The sequence below is a fragment of the Ambystoma mexicanum genome, chromosome 11 (assembly GCF_040938575.1).
Source record: "Ambystoma mexicanum isolate Mex_15411 chromosome 11, UKY_AmexF1_1, whole genome shotgun sequence".
In the NCBI taxonomy this organism is placed as follows: Eukaryota; Metazoa; Chordata; class Amphibia; order Caudata; family Ambystomatidae; genus Ambystoma; species Ambystoma mexicanum.
In genome coordinates this window covers 403,941,775-403,957,624 of record NC_090934.1, presented here as the reverse complement: position 1 = coordinate 403,957,624, position 15,850 = coordinate 403,941,775, and the positions used below count along the sequence as shown (strand labels likewise).

At 44.3% G+C, this 15,850-nt stretch overlaps 1 protein-coding gene across 3 annotated transcripts in view; it reads left to right on the top strand.

The window, feature by feature from the left end:
• The window catches only part of CSTPP1 (centriolar satellite-associated tubulin polyglutamylase complex regulator 1), a 1,657,587-nt gene that overhangs the window by 786,447 nt on the left and 855,290 nt on the right, over positions 1–15,850 (top strand). For all 3 annotated transcript variants that reach the window (XM_069623190.1, XM_069623189.1, XM_069623188.1), the window contains one exon: positions 7,791–7,921. In XM_069623190.1, the coding sequence (XP_069479291.1) occupies positions 7,791–7,921 (131 nt within the window). The remainder of the gene's footprint in view (positions 1–7,790; positions 7,922–15,850) is intronic.

Genomic DNA, 15,850 nt, shown 5'->3' with positions numbered 1-15,850 from the left:
ATTTGTCATAGGTAGGACATTTCTCCTGCTCACCGAGCATTGTCCCAACCGGAGTTGCGGCATATTGATCGGAGAACAGGTATATCCAGTCCTCTACTCCATCTATGGTCATTTTCTTAAAGTCTTCGACACTGAGATAGCCATACTTATGTAGGGCTTCCTCAGCGCGAGAGATATTCTTATCCGACCAACGGATACAGGTCCCTGCATGGTTGATTTTCAGATCTCCCGTAGTGCACACTCGATCATTATTCTCCAGGATGTCAAATGAGCACGCCAGAATAGCATGATCACTCCATATGTTTGATATTACCATCATATCATCAATCAGTAACAACAGACTTGGAGACACGAAAATATAATCTAGAGTGCTGTTTGCAATTCCATTGTTCCAAGTATGTTTACCTGGATGATCACTTTTGGTGCGTCCATTTAACATCTCAAATTCCCACCTACTAAAGAAGTGTACCCAATCAAGTCCTTCATCCTCCAATTTATCATGCTCCATAACACATCTAGGACGGAGCTTAGGATTAGCAAAGCTCCTCTCTCCCCCAAGCATATGGGTGTTAAAATCTCCAGCCACACAAACATTACTATTTCCTTCAATGGTTAACCAACTGGCCACTAGCTCATGTAACCCTTCTTGTATTGATTCTCTGCACATAGCGCCCGGAGGATTATATAAGCACACCACCAAGACTTTCTCGGTGGTATTCTTAATATTGTATATTATTTCAACAGCCAATAGTTGGTCATTTTGGCTCCCAAGAATCCTCCTTGAACTTAGGCTATTAGATACCCCAATCCATAGCCCCCCAAAGGGTCTACCTCTTTCGCCTCGTTTGGCAAATACCTGGTGGCCCTTATATCCATCTAGAAGTAGGGGATTTATTGCAAAAGTTTCTTGTAAGCATATACAGTTGTAATGAGATAATTGAGCTATAGGGCCTGTCTTGTTTAAAAGATGGGCAAAACCCCTACAATTCCACGAAGCCAACGATAATTTTCAATGATTCTCTACCATCTTAGACAATGCCTCCGTCAACCATTTCAGGATGGATTGTACATTATTTTTGTCCATCTTGGATCCTGATGGCATAATAGGGCAAGCGACCACGGGCCCATCAACAACATTTTCAATTTCAGAGCTACTAGGCTCATTATAGTTTACTTCAGCATCTAACTCAATGTCAACAGTTTTCAGCTCTGTTTTATAAGTCCTTAATAGTTGGGCAGTCGATGTAAATTTGCAATGCAGGGCTGATACCTTGGGATGGGATCCTGACAAGGGCTCAAGGAATTGAAAGTCTTCCGATTGCAGAACTCTCAGTTGAGGTACCGAGTATAGTCTCTTTAAAAATTCGGAGCGAGATAGCCAAGCGCTTGTGCCAGATTGATATAAATTTCTAATAATACAGGTGCGATTCCCCCACTTCGGATCACACTCTTTTGCCAAATCTGAAGAATTTGTATTATGGAGACAATCAAGCTCATGCGCTGTTTTCAGGGGCTTTTCTAGAGTGCCATCGTCTTCAAGTATAGATTCAATTATTGAGTTTTCGAGTTCCTCGGCCCCATCTGGGGCTATAGTGGTCTCTGCAATCAACCAACTAGTTAGACAACCATCTCCTGCAGCCCTTCGCTTCTTTGCGCGAGCTGCTCTTTTTTTCCCTTTTTTAGAACGAGGAATAGGCTTCTCTAGTTCAAAAGGTAAGAGCTCTTGGGTATTCACTCTGGCCCTGTCTAGCGCTGACTTGGCCAACCTCCGCTGCTTACGGGTCATTGGAATGTCTGGTTGAGCTGTTATGTCAGTATGGGGGTCAGGGAGTTGTTGTTCGTGTATCTCGTTTGCTATTATAATAGCTTCAGATAGATTGACTTCCGCATCCTCGGCCTCCTTCCGTCTTTGCTCAGTGTCGCTCATCAATGTGTTTGTGTTTGCCAATATGCGGCCCGACATCTTCAGCAATATTTTTAATGCAAACTGTAAGGAAGCCACGGAAGCTTGTAATTCTGCAATTTCCTGGGCTACCGGATGAATATTACTGACTGTCTCTCTTCCATTGTCAGTTGAGGTATCAATAATTAGGTTAGGTGATGTAGATAGCCTCTCCATTGTTACAGATTGAGAAAGTCGTTTGCCATGGTTTTCACTCTGGTTCTCCAGTGTGAGAGACTCCAGATCCTCCGAGTGCACCACAATCTGGGGTGTCATGCCTCTCTGTATAGTTAGGCATAAGTCCAGTAAGGAGTTGTTATCAATATCCTCAAAGTTTAGTGATCTGTCCAAATTGGAGGTATTGGTCACTTGATTCATGGGCGTCTCGAGGGTTGTGGAATTATTTTCAGCCGGTATATTTATGGGGAAAAAACCCGTTATCTTACCTTGATCTACGGGGGTTCCCTTCTTGGCTTTATTTCTCCTGCCTTTAGACTCTTCCATTATGGGACCCAAGTCTGGTTCGTGTGTCTTTTTCCTTAGGTTATATTTGGAAGGAGCAGGTTTTTTATGGGGAGCCATCCACTCTGGGATAAGTAGGCTACCTGGCACAAGTAGGTAGAATTGGCCGATTACAGGATCAAAGGGTAAGTCCCCGCAGTCTCCAGTCACGTTGGAATTCTACCAGGCTCAACTTCTGATGCCACCAATCTTTATCAGTAGAGGAACGCAGTTACTGTGATAATTGCGCCAGGGAAAGTATCCACGTAGAGGAACTGTCACCCCACTCACAAAATCTTACAATGGGGAGGTAGTCTCGCTGCGCAGTTTGAGGGGGCACCTTATTCAGCCAGTGACCTGGTCAGGTCTATGCGAGTGTGCCCAGCGCCCAGCGCTACACCCACAGGCGTCAACACCCCTCCCCGTACCTCTTGCCGTAAGGCCAGTTACCCCCGGGGGGGGAGATCTCGCTCGATTCGTCGCCGGATCACACTGCACCCAGTGCGCCCTCTACGTTCCGTGTGGGCCGCACTATCGGGCGGCGGGCGACGAATCGGGTGTGCACACCCGTCACCACTGGCGGCTCTCCTTTCGACGAGTGCACAAAAAGCCTCCGTCCTCCTCCGTGCTCCCGACTCCCGGCTCCCGGCTCCGCTCCGCTCCGCTCCGTTCCCAGCACTAGAGCCAGTCCGCCCGAGCCAACCGAGCCACAAGATAATGAGAAATGGACTAACGTAGAGGAGATGGACGAGTTGGGTTGAGGGCAGGGGGATTGGGGGATGGGGGGAGTGGTGGGGTGGGGGTGAGAGAGGTTCTCATTTGTGGTTCATGAAGTTCATGACTGTTTTATGTTGAAATTAATAAAGAAAGTTTAAAAAAAAAAGAATTGGCTCATGCCGGTGCCATGGAAATGCAGAACTTTTATGGTTCATGTTGAAAGCCTAAAAGTTTTCTGTGTTCTTGGATTTTTCTGAAATCTGGCCCAGTGCCCTACAGTTAGAGCCAAGAACAACAAAGGGCTACTGTGCAAGGTGAGGAGAACAGCCAGCCAAGAGAGGCCCCTTATCAGTGCCAGAAAGAAGGCATCTCCGCACATGAGCATCTGCCACGGGGCTTAGTGAATGGCCATGGCATAGGAGTGGGGTAGTGCACAAGATACTGCCAAGAGGGATGACGTGCTTGAAATGGCATGGGCTTATAGGACAGAACATGGGGTGCACCTAAACCAGAGGTGGTAAGGATAATAAAACCTTGATGGCAAGGGATTACAGGATGCAGACTGAAGTGTGGGCAAGAATATTGGTATCCATCAATAGGTGCAGACAAAGGCAGTATAACCCGCCAAGCAAAATAAGTACACTTCAGTGTCAAAGCTGCATCCGTTCTGAAAACAGTCCCAAAAAAGGGTTAACTTTCACCACTAATCACACATTTTCCCTAAACCATACAGTAATGTTAATTTTTGAAATTATTTTAAACCAGCCCAGAGACTACAAATTCTTTCAGCAGTTCAGTTTCAGTGATTGTTGAGCCCATATTAGCCTGTTTGGTAACCTAGCAAGAAAATTGGTTGAGCCTACATCCTGAGTCTCTGTCTCTAAAACGCAGCAAATACAATAAAAAAGCCAGACCTTAACCTGCACAGTCCCACACCTTTTATAGGATTTAAAAGTGATAATCTAACACCTCATTCATTGGGCCCAAACGCTGTCCAATGCTAAGTTCTCCCTTTAATGCTGAAATCGCTGCAAATATCACGCAATCCAGATTTCCTACGTTGAACAGAACTGTCTGGACTCCCAATAAAAAGCATGAAGTGGGCATTCTCCAATGTAATGCTCTGTAAATCTTCCCATATGAAGTGCTTCTGTCGTCGGAATGGTCAAAGAAATATTTTGAATCACACTGTTGATGAATTCTTTGGGATTGTACTGTGGCAAACCCCATAATGTAGCTGTAGTTGGTTAAAAGCGATCACCAAATTAATGACTTCCTTGTAGTGGTGTTTCACCATGAGGTGGACAGGGAAGCTGGATATGCTTTGACCTGTCAAGTCGTGGTGTCGATACAAGGGTTTTGAAGAGAGCCAAAGGGTGCAGAACTTGTTGAGGCCCTCATCTGTGCCTCTCTGTATCCTACCCCTGCTGTACATCTGTTCTGTTGTTACCTCTGAAAAGCGCTGCGTTATGTATTTGTAATGTTGTACATCTCTGTAAAGCAATCCGTTATGTAGGTGTATTGATGTACACCTCTGTAAAGCGTTCAGTTGCTTCTCGAAGCTAGGTCTGCACTCAATAAATAACATAATAATATTGATAATGAGACTAACCAATTGGAGCTGAAGGTGGCAAGTATGTTGGATTCACCTGCACAGTACACTGCTGAAGACAATGGGGGCAATGGATCCCACTAAAGGAAGAAACTGATGGGCCCTACCATTGCATATGGAGGTTAGAACCATCCATGGTGAAGGATGTGAGAAACATGAAGGTGTCTGACCCGCTAGTCCCCGGGGATCTGTCAAGGAGGTGGCCACGACGCGCACATTGCTAGTGGATCCAGTTCATGGGGGTGGACCAGTGCGGGAGGATCACCTGGATGGACGGTCTTCAGGGAGTGGGAGTAGGACACTGAAGAGTGAGACAGTGTCCCCTTCCTTATAACACCTTTTCCCCAACCTACCAGGTCGGATGCCTAGAAACTCAACCCCCCCTCCCCTTTCCGACACACACTTTCTCATGGGCAGTTCATATTGAGCGACAACAGACTAACACCAGAGCTGTATACCTGACATGACCCAACACAAGGGTCAGGCAATTATTGATAATTACACACCTGCCTTTCATCACACTTCCCCACATGGATGAAAGGCAGAGCATGAAAGCACACTCTGAGTAAGGCAAAACGCATGAGGAAGCAGCCTTTCCAAGATGGCAGTTTGAACTGAGGAGGAAGGCGGCAAGACCAGAGAGGACAACAAGGAGGGAATTACCCTTGCCCTTTTCGAGAAAGGACCACGACTTTCAAGAACCCTCAAGGAAAAGAAGCATAAGACCGGGAAATGACGAACGGTGTAGTGTGTGTCAAAGGTACACATGGCCCTCCCGCATTGATAGCCAAGGCAGGGAGACGCTATTGCGTGATTCTGTCCTTGACTCCGAGAGTAAAGCAACACCAGCGAGCTCAGCACAGCTGCTGCATTTGAGAGACCAGACTGTGTTATGCTCATGGTTGCAAGCTGCAACATTGTCGGAAGAAAGAGAACTTGTATGAGATTGAACTTTATGAAGCCGAAATAGGTACCGGATACAGAGTGGTGCAGCACCACGTGGGTGCTCACTCGAAGGTCTCTGATTGGTACCCGCCTGAGCATGTACGAATTATTGAACTGTGAAATTGAAGTGGTCCTGTAGTGGGTTGATTTGAATCCTGTGCACATTTGAAAGTATTTGATTGCCTGTGAACTAAAATTGGTCTGAGCCCTGCTGAGGGGGACTAATGGTATAAAAGGGGATCTGAGCCCGGAAGAGGGGGATCCTGGGTGAACAGTAACTCACCCGAAAAGACATTACTGTGGCAAATGCGAACCCGACTGAGGGATCCCTGCGAATTAACCTTGGTCTGAACCCGACTGAGGGAGGCTAATTGTGAAAGAAGGATCTGAGCCCAGCTGAGGGGGATCCAGGGTGAAGAGTGAATCGCCCGGCTTGAATATTTACAAAGGAACTTTTTTTCCATTGTTTCTGATACATCAGGCCCTCTGAAGCAAGAGACTTTGAATGAAAGAGACTTGGGCACAGAAGGCCCTGATGTTGGTAGAAGGAACTGTGACCTTGTGCCGAAGAAGACCAAGCGTGTGCTATGCTTGAGTGAGCCGCTTGTCCCATGCTAAAAACTTGGGGAAGGGAGGCCAGCGGCCTAAACATCCTGACTTATCATTTTGTGAACATTATCCCACACTATTTGTAGCTTAGAGGTAAGGATTGGCAACAGATTTTCCGTTTTTGTTTTACTAGGCTCCACTAGGACTGTATTATTATTATTTGATGGTTGTAGCTTGCTCCCATCTTGGATTTAGGTTTAGATAGATGTTTATCACACCCCTGATAAAGTTCAATAAACACCCTTGAACTGTGATCACTTGTGTCTGTCTTACTTTGATACCATGCCTCCCTGCAATGCTAGAAATAAATGACTTGCTACTGTTTGGCCTCTGAGGGCACTGACACCAATCTAGGAGTACAGGAGAGAGTAGGGTGGTGGAAAAAATGGAGAGGGAAATGCTACAGACTAATTGTTCCCAGAGAGAGAGAGGTTATGGAGACCCAACAAGTGTTGCTGTAGATGTTAAGCGTGCAGTAACCCATCAAGTGGAATTGGAGATTGTGAGCTAAATGAGACACCACAGTTATGATAGGAGTCAAGGTAACGATCCACCAAAGGGTGCAGGAGATGATTGGAGGGCTGGAAGAATATAATATAGGCAATGGTGAGAGCACTGGTTTCCACCATGCGTTACAAGAGATAAAGGGACGCTTGGACACATCAGGCCTGCATAAAAATGTAATGTAAGTGGTCTGGCATAGTGCCCTTCTTCTACTATTTGGTGGTCTCGCAAGTGTTGGGATTTATCAAGTAGTGGTCTAGAAAATGGAAGAACAAGAGCCCAAGGGGTTCATATGATAGTAAGGGCTCAGGGCGCATGTGTCGCAGGATATAGTAAGGTCCCTGAGACTGAAAGGATGCATGGATAGTGGATAGACCATCAAAGGGATACTGGAGATGCTAACCAGCAAAGATCTCTCAGTGAATTGTGATTTTTTTTCAGTAAATGTGAAAGACAATTTGAGAACAGACAGAAGCAAGTATCTTTTCAACACTATTTCTAGAGACACACATCTGAGAGAGGAAGTAATCAGGCCACTCCACTTGCACATTCTCTTTGCATACTGAAAAACTGTGCAGCTCCTCGCATACTGTGCGAGGAGCTGCACAGGACCTCTTCTTCACAATCTTTATTGATAAACATAGCTGGGGCAATTATTATCTTCCCCTCTCCTCTTTGCACACATTACCAGTACATATATCTGCTTATCACTATAAGAGTAATCTCAGGTCACAGGTCTCCTCTTGCAGATCTAAAAGTCATGGCTGAGAGAGGAGACACACAGACACACCAAAAACACCACACACAAACGCCCCTTTTTGTGAATTGCTAAGCGTCTCTTTCTTGTACACTGACAGTATCCTGGCTGAGAGATTAGCGTTGTAGGGCCTTTCTTGATATATTGGGATTTCTAGGAGGATGCTGTTTCTGACTCCAGCTTTTCTATTTTTTTCTCTGCAGCTTTAGAAGTGTGCGGTTGGGCACTCACATCCTGTTCAGGGAATATGGTTTCATACAGGCCACACCGCACAACCGTGCTTCCTTCTTGAGGATCTTCTGGCAGTGCTTCCGACCCATCGGCAGGAATGGAGGTTAGTAGGCTGCATTCACTATTAAGATTATCACCTCCGAACCACTGAAATCCAATACATAGTTTATGTATCGCTCACAGCTGTGACTCTGAAGGGCTTGATATGAGGTATGCGTGTGTTCTTTCCCTGGAAAATCTTTTTATAAAAGGAACAGCACAGAGACATAAAACACCTATTTACAGGTTAATTAACCCAATTGTGTTTTGCTAGCCACTATGGACCGCCCTCCCTCGTTGGTGTCATTTTCACTGTCCTAGAAAAACCCTCATAGACTTCATTGGTGAGGTAGAAAAACCAAGTATTGGTGGGTGTGGGAGGCACTATCTAGTAACAAGGTTCAGGAATGATACTTAAGATTCAGTAAATCGGTTTGAGATCGGGTAGAGTGATTTCAGGTGCAATAGGGAGAACGTCTCAAGGCCACTTGAGACAAGCGAAGACTGTACAAAACGAAACCGGTTGTTGCCAAACCTTGGCCCTATAATGCACTCCTTGGAGGACGTATAGTCCTAGAGAATTCAGTGGTCTTGATTATGGAGCACCCAGACTGGGTGAGTCCAAGGCAGACCAGTACAGTAAATAGTTCAATTAATTAGCAATTTAGCAAATCATATTTTGGATGATATTAAAGAGATCAGAAATCATTTTACTAGTTGACATTTAATAATACTGTTCAAGTAGCTGAAGAATTCAAGATAGCGTGTCACCAGTTTTCGTGACTAAAAAGAATCTTTTTTGCAGTCAAAGTAGAAAAATGATAGTACATATCAAACACTTCTGTAAATATATTTTCAGTGTTCATTACACAAATTGTTTCAGAATAGATCAAAACAAAAAAACATTTATCAGGTGGAAATATGTGTTTACAACTTTCACACAAATTTATACAGTGGCCTAAAGCCGCTGAATCCTAAACATGTCCAAAAAGGCTCATCTTAGATTTTAGAATTGCCGACGCTTTTCTGAATCTTGAAGATCCATCTTCAGGGCTGGGGAGCTATTTGTTCCTATGTGGTGTAGCTTGCTCTGCTTGTAGACACCTAAGGGGTTACAAGTAGAACAACTGAGTACAAACTGTTCTGTTGGGTAGCGCTAAAAAATGTACATATACATAGTTTGTGGTACTAACCTTCAAACCCTTTTGGTTGTGGGTGAGGTAGAGTCCTACCTGTTAGAGAAAACATCTCTGCATAAGTCTCAATATTTTAGCTAAAAGTATACTGTTATATCATATTAGTGTGTGTAAGGCCCCAGAGGGGTAAGAAGGAAACTCACCCAGCTGTGATGGTAGAAGCAACAGCAGCCGGGTAATGTCAACAGTACGATCATAGAAGCACTGTGTTCTCTAGTGAGAATAAAGAAAAGATACAGATGTACAAATCGATATTCACAAAAGAGGAATTACGTAACTCCCAAGAGGTAGAGTGAAAGAATTAGCCTAGGTTTCAAAAGAGGAAAATGTCCCCTTTAGTGTGGGAAAGGTGTCCATATTAACCTGATAATAGTCTATAGGAGCATCTGTCAGATTGCAACACAGTGCTCGTATGACTACGTTGCTTATTTCAGAAAAATTGCTTATTTTATCATTTGCATGCAAAGCTACCCGTGAGATGGCCTGAATACGGTGCAGGCAGTATGATTGAAAAAGCATATAGAATAGATATTCATGATTCCCATAAGGGGAATATATGCGACTCTCAACTTCTGAAGTGGTAAAGTCAAAGGATTAACCTAAAGGTTTTAGGTCAATGTCCCCATTAGCGTGGTAACGGTGTCTGTATTAGCCTTGCAATTATGGGCGTACTGTACCTTGAATGGGTCTATGTGAGCATCTGACTGGCTGCAATTGCAGTTCAGTGCTCGTATGTCTGCGTTTCTTATCTAAACAAATTTCGCAAGGTCTGGCCTGCATACGATGCGGACATGATCATAAGGGCATGTGAAATGCCGTTAGTATTGTAAAGCGCTTACCTTAGGGACACAGCGGGGCATCAGAGCCGACCGTCTGGGAGACGCGCGATCCAATCCCTTTCTGTGTATATTGTCGCCATGGCACCTGTGCGCGTGCAAATCGATGCCACGTTGCATGACCACCATCTTGGTGTGGGACACGGTGTCCATTGTCGTGAGGAGAGAGAAAATAGCAAAAACACCTAAGTTAGGCTATACCAAGGTTCTCGATCATAGAGTGGATAAGTATTCAATTGTGTTGGCCATTTATAAGCAACGTAATTGAAAAGGGATGGGAAAATGAAGAAATAAACAAATTAAAACATTCAAAAAGTTCAAAAATTTCAGGGCGAGCGTTCAAATGGCAGAAACATGTTCTGCCAGATGTCCTGCCTCTCTGATGCAAATAAAATGCATTGAGGGATTATAGCCCAATGTGTAATGGGTGACTCAGAGGTCACCAGAGTGTTTAGTTTCAACACTGACCCACCATATGTGTGTACTCCTGTGGGTCAGTGTCCTCTAATAGACTAGCCGGTAGGATAATGTGAGATAATGATGAGCAGGCCGTGGGCAATGTCGCAGATTAGGTTCTGCGTGGTGCCCCAGTCCTGCTGTTGGGCAGAAACTCATTAAGGGCTAATGTTAAGTAAACACTAGACGGAGAAATTAAAATGTCAAAAGTGAAGTTCGGTGGGCAGGCAGTTGGGCATGGTCACGGAAAAAGGTCTGTGGGGTGCCCCACTCCTGCTGTGGGTCAGTGAGTTGTGTAGGATACGGCTATAGGACATTCACCATAGCCTGCCTCTTAGTGTTATATAATCAGTACAAAGACCAGTGTCCAGGGATATGATCTCCGTACCCCACTCTCGAGGGGACACCTGGGATCTAAATGCTAACTATAGAAAGCAAGCAACAAGTCAAGTAGACTCTCTGGTATTAGTCCGCTCACAGTCTCTACACCCCAGTCTTCAGTAACAAATCCCACTCACAATCTAATGTCCACGTCGAGTAACTCTAAACCAGACCTATCAATCGGCAAAGCCTAACTCACCAGTAGATCAAAGTCACAGTTCATGCCTCTCGAGCTGAATGAGTCAAAAAGATCAACCCATAGAATCTCTCTTTGTAACAATCGTTTTTGGATGCCTCCCTCTCTGTTACCTAGTTTTATCTGTTCCAGAATGACACATTTCAATTGAGCAACAGTATGTCTAGTCTCGACAAAGTGCATGGCTACAGGTGATTTCATCTTTTTGGTGCAGATGTTTGACTTGTGGTCTGTCCACCTCATTTTAGCCTTTCTCGCTGTCATACCCACATAGCAGTAACCACATTGGGATTTGAGTCCATAAATTACATTGGTAGAATCACAAGTGCATCAGTGTTTGAGCCAAATAGGTTTACCGGAGTGTGGATGTGTGATAGTGTTGCCTAGTATTATGTTCCCACAATGCTCACAGTTCTGGCAGGGTGATGTCCTCTTAAATTTAGTTTTACGTGTGGGTACAGTTGAAATCTCTGCTCTCACCAGGCTGCTACGCAGTGCTTTACTGTTCCTGTAGGCAAAGGTAGGTGGTTGTTGAAACAATTGCTGTAGTTGGGGGTCCATTTGGAGCATAGGCCAGTTCTATGAGGTTGAAACACCCTCATAGACTTGATTGGTGAGGTAGGATTCTCTATTGAGGGCACTGTTAAAAACAAGACTACTGGTTCAAGTGAAGAAAATCCCCTGATGGTCTTTTGAAACAGACATGTTCTCCTAGATGGCAGAAAATTCCAAATGGCTGTTGTAGGTCCTATAGTCCGTAGAGACTGAACCTCAACAGCAAGTACAAAAAGTTACTCTGACCCTCTCGACTAGAGTACAGTTTAAGCTACTGACCACCTGTCACAAGTGTGTCTATACGTTAAGAACAGGTTGAGACTATATATACCTAGTAGAACCCTTCGATCAGCTAAGGCCTGTTTTCTACAAGTAGACCGAGTCAATAGAGCATGTGGAAATGGTCGCGCTTTCCATGCACAAACCGCACGGGACTGGAATGCCCTGCCTGAATCCTTGCGCAACACAGCCGATCTTTTCTGTTTTTGTAATCCTGACTTCGTTAACAGCTTTTATTAGATAGGGCTTTGTTTTTCTTCCCTCTTTATGGTGCCTGGACGCCTTCAGGCTTTGGCGCCTTACAAATAAAATAACATAACATAACAGAAGAACCCTACAGTGCAGTTTAACCAACTTCCATCCTGTGGCCTACCCTAAAAGGGATTGCTTAGTCCTGCTTAAAGTCTTGGAGGGGGAATAATACACCATGTTGGGGTGTTCAGCTCTCTCATTTTATGAGGCACTTAAACATTTTGCTTTTTCTTGTTGGTTTTCTGGATATCTGAACTTATTTTTGTGAACTTTTACTAAAGTCCCCCGCACAACCCAACTTTGCTGTGTTTTCCTTTTTTGAGTTAATTGTTCCTTTCCTCACACATGTGGGCTAGAGCAGACACTTAATTGCATTTTCCCGATAACTGTGTCATCTATTGGATTTGTTCTGTTTAAACCTACGGGGAACTTTCTATAACTTCAAAACTCTTCCTAAAATGACTTTGCAAGGTAATCGCCAGACCTTTGCAATTTTTCATGGGTCCCTCTTACGTCCAGTGAGTTTTCTACAAAAGACTAGAATGTTTGCATGCGCCTAGGATTTTATTCGGATTTAAACATATTAAATCACTGCACTGCACCCTGCTTTAAAATTGTATTATAACAATCCTTTTCTAGTGCTGTAATGAGTGTATGATAAGTGTGAGCCTATTCTGACTTTTTGGAGGCCCTTGTGTATTGTTGGTTAAGTGTTAACCCCCTTTATTCCCTCTGCACTGTATTAAGTGTATGTCCACATTCCAGGGGGACTAGTGCCATTTTGGGTCCTGATCATTACTATGTAAATGGGATGTTACTGTTCATGGTTCCCTTTTTCTCCCCACCCCATAACCTTATCGTTACTGGATTTAACACCAGGTAATCGTCACACCTTTGGCTTAATGGAACATGGACTCTTGGATTGTATGAGGAAGAAATACGATCCATCTCGGGGCCAATGATGTCTATTGTTTTGATCTAATCCCACTGTCACAAACTGCTGCAAAGCGACCTTTCCCACTCTATGCGCCCATTTTCCTCGTCTAAGTCATCTCTGATTCTAGAATAAATAAGACCCCCGTTTGCTTCTGTCCAGTCACTCTAATAGGTAAATTTGATGGACTGTTGAAATAAAAACTATCCAACCTTCATCCCTTTCGTAGTGTCCCCGGGATGCTCGGAAGAGGTGTGTGCAGTGAACCTGTCTCTTCTGGTAGATACATTGCAGTATACACATGCCGTACATTCTTTGGGCCTTCCTAGACAATACCGTATTAAATCCTGTTTAAAATGTAGAAAAAGGCATGGACTATAAATCCAAGACTCCCATGCAAAAACCCACAGTTTCATTGTAACTGCTGCTCTCCTCTCCTACATGCTATTAATAGGTACAGCAGACCGTGATGGTACGGTCATTATATTAATAATGCATACTATATGCTTTGAAAATCTTTTTGTGTCTAATACGCACCCAGCTGCATAACCTACCAGTCATAGTAAGGGAAGACCGATGATAACTATGTCCGCACAGCCATGACTAGACAATAGAGTGCACACCGGCGCTGCAGTTGGATTGGCTTGCAGAATTTAATTTGTAAGATGGTATTTCCTAGTGATGAGGAAAACATTTCCCTCAATGCCCTCTTGGCACAGAAAAATATACCTTTCCATCATGCCAGCATTTATGCTCACTTTACAATGCACTGTCAGACTCCAGTAGTAGGCATATTTCTCATGTTCCTCAAATCTTCCGTCGAGTTTGTAGTTTTTTACTACTCCATCTTGCATAGCGCACTCTGTCTTACGTGTCCCTCTTTTGCGTATCCAACACTCATGTTTAGTCAAAAAACGCAGGTATCCTCCAAACTATCCCTGCAGTCCAGTGCATTTTAATGACAATTTCATGTTCTCACCAAACTGTGTTGGAGTTTGAGAGGGAGTGGTGGGGAGAGGGGGGTCCTCTGCACACATCTGATGTGTCGAGAGAGCTACTCACGTGAGACAAATTTCGTCTTGAGTTTATTCATTGAGATGTATTGAGCACACCGTTTCAGCGAAACATTAAACATACACCATGAAGTCAATGGTCATAATTGCCCATTAATAAATGAAATAATTTTAAAATGTCACTCTGGTCTGCAATCTTTTTTGGGACACGTGCAGGGCGGAAGTCAATAAATGTAGACCTAGCACATGTCAAACATCTAGTCACCGACGCTCACAAGCCTTAATGCACCCCTGTGGTGTTGCATATTCCAGAAAGTCAATAACTCAAGACATAGAAGCATGTGAGCATCCATGATACATGCCTCAACTTCATTGGCTGCCCATGCTCCAGATTTCTACTGCTCACCCTGTGCAGGCATTAGGACAATTCAATGTTTTAAACTGAAACAGAATCCCGGACCTTTGATGGGTTGTTCTTCTTAAGTGCTCCTTTAGGGGGTTCTGCTTCTCCCGCTTTTGTTGAGCAGAGGTGTGATACACATGTATCTTCTTAATCTGCATGGCAAACACCCCCTGTCTGCTTGACCTAGGATTGTTATGGAATCCAGGCATAAACTGAGCTCTGGGAGTGCACATGAGGAAGACACTTTCTTAGCATTATGCTGATCTAGGAGGCCTGTTGTTGGCATATGAAGGTGTGTTTTATTCTCTGCTAATGCAAAGGTGTCCCCAGTCATAATTTTGAAATTAGCCCCAGCACATCTTCAGCCAGCCCTGAAGGCAGCAATCTTCCATCCCTTCACGTAAGGTCCTCCCTGCTCTTAAGCTTCACGCAGCTGCTCCTACCACACTTGGCTCTCTTCATCAGGCATCTTCTACCATCCTTCCCTCTAGAACATTGACAGGCTGTCTTTGCTGAGATCCTGCGGACCCTGCCGCCAGTAATCTTGCCCCATTGCCTTTTTCAGCACTGGAACAGGGGGTCCGGTGCATTCTACCGAGAAGCAGAGCACTGTTGCCACCAGTGGGTAGAAGAGTGCAGTGGCGCAGGAGAATGAACAGAGAGCACCAAGAAGCTACTATGGGGATGGGAGGAGTCTATGGGAATGAGAGCAGAGAGAAGTGCGCACTGGAAAGAAGCGAGGAAAGGGCACAATGGAGATAGGATGAGGTGAAAGTGAGACACTGAAGAAGAGAGCAAGGGGAAGAGGCAGATCAAGAGAGGAAGGACAGCGAGGTGAGAGAAGGGAAGATAAGATATAGAGACTTCGCAGAGAGGACGAAGGAAAAGCTAAAGGGTTTGAAAGACGCTGGGGAAAGAGGTGCGAGGATGGAAGTAAGTGCTATGAGGAAAAAAGCAATAGGAACTAGTGCGAAAGAATGGGGAACCGGAAGTTGATGAGGGAGAAAAAACAAATCTGTAACACGCAGGGTAAAAGAAGGAGCTTTGAAAGGGAGAGGGTTTGAAGAGAAGGGAAAATAAGCGACTACTGTACATTGCTAACGAGAGAAATGGATCACTAAAGAAGAAAGAAGAATGGAACACTGGGGAGAAATGAGAGATACCATTTAGGTAAAAAAAAATAAGTGTGGGGAAATGACATGTAGGCAGAATTGATAAGAACCGTTGGACAGACAAGAAAGAAACTGGCAGTCTATGACCTTAATTGAGTTTATGTGGGACTAGAATTAATTTGGGTAAAATGTTTGTCTTGAATGCATGCTGCACCACATTACACTTACAGGGCAGTAGAATGTAACAAGATGCACTATTTTGGGCAGGATATTTATCAGAGTGTTCATGTTGACAAGATCATGTCAATTGGTGTGTATGCTACTCAGGGAACTGTCCAGCGTATGCATATTGGGGGTGAGGTGTCCCTGGATTTGTATAT